Source organism: Poecilia reticulata, linkage group LG11 (assembly GCF_000633615.1).
Source record: "Poecilia reticulata strain Guanapo linkage group LG11, Guppy_female_1.0+MT, whole genome shotgun sequence".
NCBI classification, from domain to species: Eukaryota; Metazoa; Chordata; class Actinopteri; order Cyprinodontiformes; family Poeciliidae; genus Poecilia; species Poecilia reticulata.
The window spans coordinates 28,125,046-28,133,604 of NC_024341.1; the positions used below are offsets into that span (position 1 = coordinate 28,125,046).

The window sequence follows — 8,559 nt, forward strand, 5'->3', positions numbered from 1 at the left end:
CCCTTTTTGTCGTTTCAGTTCTTCGTGATGTTTTCGCTTCAGACCCTCTGACAACAGAGACGCCTGAAGAGTTTGACTGTGAGTAAAACTTTGGTCAGCAGCTTTTCCACTGGACAGACCCAAACTTCTGCTGCTCCAGTGGTTGGTGTCAATCATGTGAATCTCGTTAATTGTGTTTTCAGGGTGGATTGTTACTGCGGGGCCAGATTGAGACCTTTTTCAATAACAAGTTGTTGKGCTAGGATGAAGTGGCTTTTCACCGTCTTTAGCAGAGCTGCAATGGAAACTCATTTTTTTCAACATCAACAGGATGTTACCAAACGCAAAAATGACAACGGGAAATGGTAGCATGCAGCATRATGGATAGGCTTATAGATCCATTTTCTGTTAATGGTTTTAAATGCATATTAGAAGGCTGAGGTTGCCAGGCGACGACGGTACTTTTCTGTTCCAACTGAGAGCAGAAAAYGATCCAGAGCAGCGGCGTCTGCAAGCGGAGAAAAGTTTGAGAGCAGAGTGAATATTTGAGAGACAGCAGCAGCTTTGAGAACAAAACTTTGAATGAAATCCTGCTTTCAGCCTGAAAATGTGTGCTCTGGAATTATGGCAGGAAAATCCCYCCATACGCTTCTCATAAAATGTTTTGCATCGTTCCATCGTGTTGAATCCATCGCACTTCTGTAAAGTAGCCGACTACGGCCCGTTTACAGACAAAGATCCAGCGAAAATKGAGTTTTTCTTTTGTTTCTGTTAACACGTTTACATGAAGACTTTTAATTACAATCTTTGTTTACACAGAAATGGCATGAATCAAAAAGCTGCAATGCCTCTGCCACGCCACTAGTWGGTGCTAGCTTTGGACAAACGACAGTTTTCCCTCGTCATCGACCGCATTGTTGACAAAGTGATCCCGCCACTGGCTGGTTCTCCCGGGTCGCGKCCATTAGCGCCTCCCCCACGTGTTTCTTCGCCGTAAACCCGCTAATTAACGGAGTGGCGCAGAATGAGGTCCGTCTTCATGATTTAAGTACAGAGGCATAAAATGAGCTCCGAGCTGTGGTCAGATTTATAAGAGTCAGAAGCACCAATAATACTCCGGTATCTGGCATTTTCTGTAGTTTCTTCTTCTGTGGATTGTAGAGAGCCGATATGAAATGTGTCATAAAGATCCGTTTATTCTGTTCACAAGCCGATAGACACGTTTCAGAAACATCTGGATCCTCAAACTGCCGTTGTCAGAGAAAACATTCGCCATTTTGGTGTAAATGTAGTTCAAACGCAACGAAACGTCCATTTTCACCAGAAATAGTCGTCGTGTAAACGGGGCCAACATCTAGAGGTTTTTCCACGGACATCGGTCACGGACCGCTGTTCCTGTTGTTGCCGCCATTTTGGAGCTCAATGACGTATCGGCGCGTTGATCCACCGCAACTCGCTGAATAGAAACTGATGTTCAGGCTTTTTGCTCATTTTATTTCCTAATCTTATCCACACAGCTATAATGGCTGTGTGGATAAGAAAATATATTCAGTTTTTAAAAATACAAAATGTAGCCTGTCAGAGAGAAACTGAGTATTYATTTACTGTCATTTTTTCACCATGTTATTCATACATTTCTAAATGTTGGAGTTCTGAGCTAAATATTTAGTTCACCTGCTTTGCTGCTGTTTTTAATAATTCAATTCAAATTCTACTCCAGAAACTCTGGAAAAGCTCCACAGGAAGCGTCTTCGGCTTTTTCCTGCTCTGCTAGTAACCCTTGTGTTTGTGACGACTGAGGCAAATGACACCAGTTTCACGGGTGTTGGACCCAGTGGCGCAAAAAGTGGGTATGCAGGGTATGCAACGCTTAGGGGCGCAGCACCAGAGGGGGCGCCAAAACCCCGTCTGGAGGGGGCGGCGCGCCGATGATGTTTTCCCGTACACTTCAGCGCCTTACGCTCCTTCACATCGCGCACATAACGAGGCGATTTTAGCAAGCTTTACCCTTCACGTATCCTCGTCTCGGGGGGCTAGAGAGAGCTTTTGTTTCCTACGTTCCTTCACCCTGACGTACCTTCCCTGGGGGCAGAGGGTCGGGGGGCGCCGATTTATGTTTTCGCATCCACCTGAATAATGTGTAGCTGCGCTACTGGTTGGACCCCATTTGCAAACACAAGGTTAARTGTTGCTTTAGATTGTTCTTGAAAAACTAATCGGTCTCGGCTGCACAGTGAACCAGTTGATTCTTTACAGCAGACAGCCGCTCCTCTTACTTTCACCCCTGGTTCTGGTCCAGATTTGTTCCTCAGTGGTTGATGTTTGAGTATTTTCTCCGTTTTCATCCTGCTGCTCATCCTCTGCTCTGTGACCCTCTGTGTCCTCAGACGACCCTTACGTTCATCACCTGGGCAGCACATGCAGGTGGACTCTCAGGATGCCTGGAAACRGGAGHRGGGAGGCGGTTCCACTCCAAGCGGACTATTTAGACACTCTGACTAAGCAGATCTGCCAGGACCTGAAATGTGGAAGAGTTTATGCTGTGATTAAAACCACGGCGCCTGCCAAAAGCAAGTGCTTCCATGACTGTTTGCTCCGGAACTGGCGTCTACAGAACTGCTTAAGGACGTTTACGGCAGGATGCATCGTGGCCACGGACGTGGCCTGTGGTGAGACTTTCCTGATTCTGCAAGAACATAATAAATCTGATGTTTGAAATGATTTTAAAATGAGGAGGATGGAGTGGTGAGACAGCAGCTCTAACTTTAGAGTTCAACTGTTTCAACAGCATAAACATGGTTTCAATTCATAGACTGTAGACCTCAGGAGAAACAGAACCACCAGAGCCTGTAAAGCACGGTGGGGGAGGTATGATGATTTGGGCCTGTTTAGTCTGCAGTCATTGAGCTTCCACCACCGAGTCCACAGGGCTGAGTGTCCCTCATCATGTTGATGCTCAGCTGACGTCAATGGAAGCAAACTGACACATGGAGTCAGTCAGGACTCCATGTGTCGCCTTTTCATTCATCAGTTTAAATCCCAGCAGTGGGACCAGGGGCCTCATGTATAAAACATTGTGCAGGTTTCACACCTGCACAATGTTTTATACATGAGGCCCCTGATCTCCAACAGAATCAGAACGTGGTGATCTTTCATCGTCTTTACAAACTTTTCCGTCTCATAAAATACTGCAGAGGCTTTTTCCTTCTCTGTGTTTCATCCTTTATCTGGCCAGCTTTGTTCTGTGTTCAGCATTATAAATCTTTTGGAGCCTCTCTTTGCACATCTTCCGAATTGCAAATCATGCATCTGGTCAACTAGTCTCTCAATGCCTGTCCATCCATCCATCTTCTTCCTCTTATCGCGGGGTCAGCAGCATAAGAAGGGAGGCCCAGACTTCCCTCTCCTCACCCTCTGTTCCAGGTCCACCAGGAACCCCAAGGCGTTCCCAGGCCAACTGAGAGACATCGTCCCTCCAGCATGTTGTGGGTCTTCCTCTGGAACTCCTCACCAGGGAGGCGTCCAGGAGGCATCCTGACCAGATGCCCGAGCCTCAACTGGCTCCTCTCGACGTGGAGGAGCAGCGGCTCTACTCTGAGTCCCTCCTGGATGACCGAGCTTCTCTCTCTAAGGGAGAGCCCAGCCACCCTGCGGAGGAGGAAACCCATTTCGGCCACTACCCGTGATCTCGTTAGGGTAAATCGAGAGCTTCGCTTTTTGGCTCAGCTCTCTCTTCACCACGACGGACCGGTACAGCGCCCGCTTCACGGCAGACGCTGCCCCAATCCGCCTGTCGATCTCCCTTCTTCCCTCATTCGTGAACAAGATCCCCAGATACTTAAACCCCAGCAGAACAAGGGAGGAACCCCAAGGCGTTCCCAGGCCAACTGAGAGACATCGTCCCTCCAGCATGTTGTGGGTCTTCCTCTGGAACTCCTCATCAGGGAGGCGTCCAGGAGGCATCCTGACCAGATGCCCGAGCCTCAACTGGCTCCTCTAGACGTGGAGGAGCAGCGGAGGAGTCCTTTTGTTCAGATTACTCCAAAAGGCTGCGTAATCTGAACTGCTGTTCGGAGCGTAAGCACAAACAACAATCAGAACCCACTCAGAGGCAGAGGGAGGCTACCCTCTTGTTCACCAGGGTGAATCCCAAAGGACAGGCACCAAAATGGGGGGGGGCAAACAAGTATGCCCACTCCTGCCCAGCACCTCTCACCAGGGGCAACTCTAGAGTGGAAGAACGTCCAACCCCTCTCAAGGAGACTGGTTCCAGAACCAAACCCATTTGTTGAGGCAGTTCTTATTGTTTCTAGCCGGAATCTCTTTACCTCACACACCAGCTCAGGCTCCTTCCCCACTAGGCAGGTGACATTCCAGAGAGCCAGTTTCTGTAGCCAAGGATGGGATTGTCAAGGTCCCCGCCCTCGGCCACCACCTGACCCCTTTGGACCCTCCCACAGCTGTTGACCCCATGGGAAGGGGGACCCACGGTGACCTGCGTCCGAGCTTGGGAACACTGCTTCCAATGACAGACAAAGTGTAGCTCAAAGACCCCTTGCACGCGCAAGGGGTCTTTGAGCTACACTTTGTCTGTTTCCTGACCTAAGACCTGTCTGCCTTGGGTGACCCTACTAGGGGCCCCTGACAGCATAGCTCCTAGCATAACTGGGACACTCCACCACAATGAGGTGGCAGTCCATGGAGGGGGTCTCTCAATGCAACTGATAAAATTTTCTCGACGAGAACAATGGCTTAAGGGACAGGCCACATGCAGCTACATGCATGATGGATTCCTGGGGAAGAATATGTGTCTGTCCATACTGTAGAAGGTGTGAACATAATTGGATTTCTGCGCTTTGGACTTGGCGGTTACCTGGCATAAGATGTCAGTGAAGGAGTACAGTGTGAAGGAGTACAGTGTGAAGGAGTACAGTGGATGCTCAGACTCAGATGCTGCCCTCTCTGCCATCAGCTGGAGGATCTGAAAGTGAACAGTCCTAATGCAAAGCCCCTAAATCCCCTCATTTTTCATATTTAAAAGGCCAATCCACTTCCAGTGCTAAATGTTCTTTCAAAATTAGTTTGACACCTTAGAGGGTGTGTTTGCATTGTTAGACAATTTTTATGCTATTGGTGGACAATGGTCTCAAAATGACAATTTTATCATTTCTGGGACCATTAATCACCCAGCAAAATGTTATCGTGACATGCCTGCAGGGAGAGCTGGAGCAGTGTTCACAGACTTATGCACAAAGCACACACACCTTTTTCAAGGCTATAAACACACACACACCCTCAACTCACTGGCTTCGCTGGCCACTTTTCAGTGAAATCATGGGATTGTTTTCAGGTGTGAACTTCCTGCTTTAACGTCCTGCTCATGTCGTCTTCAGGTCATCAGTCCGTTCGGCTGAAGGGAGGTGATGGCCAGTGTGCCGGGCGGGTGGAGGTGTGGAAGGACATGGTGTGGGGCACGGTGTGTGACGACAGATGGGACCTGAGAGAAGCCAAGGTGGTTTGCGCCCAGCTGGGCTGTGGGACCGCTCTCAGGGTGACGGGTCAGAACGGGTTGTTCCCTCCAGGGAGCGGACCGATTCACCTGGACGAGCTGAACTGCACCGGGAACGAGCAGAACCTGTGGNNCTGTCCGGGTGTCCAGGAAAACTCCGACTGCGGACACAAAGAGGACGCTGGTGTGGTGTGTTCAGGTCAGTCTCCACCAAACATCTGGTCTGTTGGACATGAACTGTCCAAGCCGACGTCTGTCTCTGCCAGTGTCCACATTTGGACACAAACTCGTCTTGTTGATGCGGTGATGAGGTTTATTTGTAGGAGCTGCAATCATTTGAAATGTTTTTCACAAAAATGAATCAAATTCCCATGTGATTCCACTTCCATTCCCTCAACCATCCCACCATCCATCCATCCAACCATCAAACCATCAAGCCATTCAAGAAAAAGTTTAATTTGGGAAGGCCCCTTTTCCTCCAAATCTCTGACTCCAGCATGTTGCTGTGATACTATCGATACTGTGGAGGTCAGTTCCTCTAGATTAGGGCCGTGTACTTGCAATGCTGATTGGTCAGTTGCTGACCAGGGTCCTGTGATGATTGGGGGAGGATTGCTCTACATCAGCATGGGGCGGACGGCGTCATGCCGGTTGTGGGGCAGAGCGCTCCCAAGGACTTGCTCTTAGATAATAATACCAGCATATCAGAGACTAAAGCCTGGGAGAGCCGGCTGCCCGGTGAATCCCTGAGTTCACCGCCTTCACTGGCCTCATGTCGGCTGTTTATTACCAATAACTCCTGCTAGCTTTGTGCCTTATCCTCCCCGATGTGTCAGTTCTTCACCCTGTCTGTTCTGTTTATTGTATTGAAATTGTGGAGTACTCGTTATTTAAACCAACATTTAGCTACTTTTAATATCAGATCAAGACCTAGAAAACCTCCTTTTAGTTTATGTAGTGAACTGAAATCTACGCTGTTCAGGTCAGCTTGAAACTTTTCCTGTTTTCCCTGCAGAATCTAAGATGTTGGTTAGAGCAACTACACCAGGTATGACTGAGTCGATGCATTTTCAGCCATTTCAGCCGAGTCTTTGACTCTTTTAATGCATCTGGTGTTTGTCTGTAGCTCCTCCTCCATCAGCAGCCGTGTATTCTCCAGAACAGCTCAGCATCTTATGGCTCTCTAGTCTGCTGGGGTTTTTTGCCACCCTGGTGATGTTTCTCTGCTGCTATTACTGCAGACGGGATGGTAGGTCAACACCTGAATCTGTAGCCAATCTGTCATATCTGCAGTGAATCCAGCAGTAAACTTTGTTCCAACATTGTTTGTAAAGATGAGCAAGGTGAGAAGAGAGCCGGCGCTGGTGTGAAGAACCAGGTGACTGTGAATCTGTGGACCGTGAGGTGGAAATCCTGAAGATGGACCACAGCTGGAAGAAGCACCGACTCCAACATCCTGATTATTGGTTTAGACCAATAATCAGGTCTAAACCGTAATACATGTAATAAAGAATACATGTTATATTCTCATTTAAAAAGAATGAATAAAAACTACATTTTGCTCTCCATATTTCTAATAAATTATATAAAATCAGGGTGTGTTCACACCAGCCCTGTTTAGTCCGCTTTAATCAGACTCATTTTTTTCTAGAAAGTCGGATTCGTTTGGGGAGTGTGAATGGAAATGTGAATTCCAAACCGGACCAAAAAAGTGAACTCTGATCCGCGTAAAAACCTTTTACACGACGATTTCTGGTGAAAATGGAAGTTTTGTTGTGTTGGTAATGTACATTTACATGAAACCACCGAATGTTTTCTCTGACGGGTTCCAGAGTTCCATGTTTCTGAAACGTACCGCTGCCCGTTGTCTTGTCAAGAGCTCATTTTGCCCAGGTGGCAAAATACACGTGTGCTTCTTCAGCGATCATCTCTTATCTAGAGAACTAAGCTCCAAACATGCTTCAGAAAAGTTATCCCACTTTTTTCCAACTGCGCGCTAATCAGACACACATAGTGAAAGTTTTCCCCCAGTATCTGTGGGAACGGAACCTGATGGGGAAACGTGAGTCGAAGCGACGTGCTTTCAAGTAGATCTTTCTTTTTTTTTTTTTTTAATAAATACACGCGCACTTAGTTTCAAAGAACCTAGCACCAACTAGTGGCGCGGCGAGAGCATTACACCTTGTCGATGTGTGCAAACTGCATACTTAAAGATGGTAATTAGAACGTCTTCATGTAAATGTGTTAACAGAAAAAACAAAAATTAAATTTCCGTTGGGATCTTTGTCGTGTAAACACGTTATTAGTCCAGCTGAAGTGAACTCTGATGCGGTTAGAAGGAAGAATGCAAGCGGATCGCAGAACGCTCCAAAAGCAGGAAGCTAACTACAGCGCAGGGCATTCTGGGAAGTATATTACTCTGCTCTCGGTTTAGTGTCAGTTGCCATGGCAACGTGTCGACGGAGCGAGGAAAAGCAGAATATAAATGATTAACTTATCAGCTTATCTTCCCTTTGCTGTTTTTCGCTCTGCAGCTGCTGTCATTTTAAAACCTTTAATAAATGAAATTCTGAACTATTTATCTCATTTGAATAACAATCATCCAATAGGAAGACATATTTCAAAAAGTATATGAGTCATGGTTTGTTACTTTTGGACAAATTAATAAAATTTGCAGCAATTATGTAATTATTCACCAATATAAAAGAGCAATTTGCTTAGATTTATATTAAGAGAGAATATTTACAATCAGCATCGTCCTCAGCTTTAAGCCACGTTTATAGAAATCAGGTAAGAAATAAAGACGCTGCGATCATTTTGACAGATTCCTGCTCATCCCACGTTGGAACAGCCTGGTTCAGCGGACAGACTCACCGCGCAGTAATGGAGCGTCGCTAGTGTTGGCAGCTAACAGGTGATGTCCAAACCAGTAATGTATGTGAATGAAGAAATTCATCCATCCATTTTCTGCCGCTTATCCGGGGTCGGGTCTCGGGGGCAGCAGCCTCAGGAGGGAGGCCCAGACTTCCCTCCCCAGCCTCTTCCAGGTCCTCCAGGAACCCCAAGGCGTT

At 47.2% G+C, this 8,559-nt stretch overlaps 1 protein-coding gene and 1 long non-coding RNA gene across 2 annotated transcripts; one reads left to right on the forward strand and one right to left on the reverse strand.

Annotated features, from left to right (window-relative positions):
• The first annotated feature begins 9 nt into the window (after positions 1-9).
• Positions 10-7,058, forward strand: LOC103473058 (scavenger receptor cysteine-rich type 1 protein M160-like). Its single transcript, XM_008422987.1, has 6 exons — positions 10-78; positions 2,367-2,648; positions 5,373-5,687; positions 6,504-6,536; positions 6,609-6,737; positions 6,823-7,058. Exons 2-6 carry the CDS (start codon positions 2,417-2,419, stop codon positions 6,903-6,905), a joined length of 792 nt encoding a protein of 263 aa, XP_008421209.1. The 5' UTR covers positions 10-78; positions 2,367-2,416; the 3' UTR covers positions 6,906-7,058.
• On the reverse strand, positions 351-2,360 carry LOC103473057 (uncharacterized). The gene is made up of 2 exons (XR_534969.2): positions 2,256-2,360; positions 351-487 (listed from the first exon to the last, which is right to left on the reverse strand). It is a non-coding gene; the product is annotated as an uncharacterized LOC103473057 (long non-coding RNA).
• Positions 7,059-8,559: the final 1,501 nt, after the last annotated feature.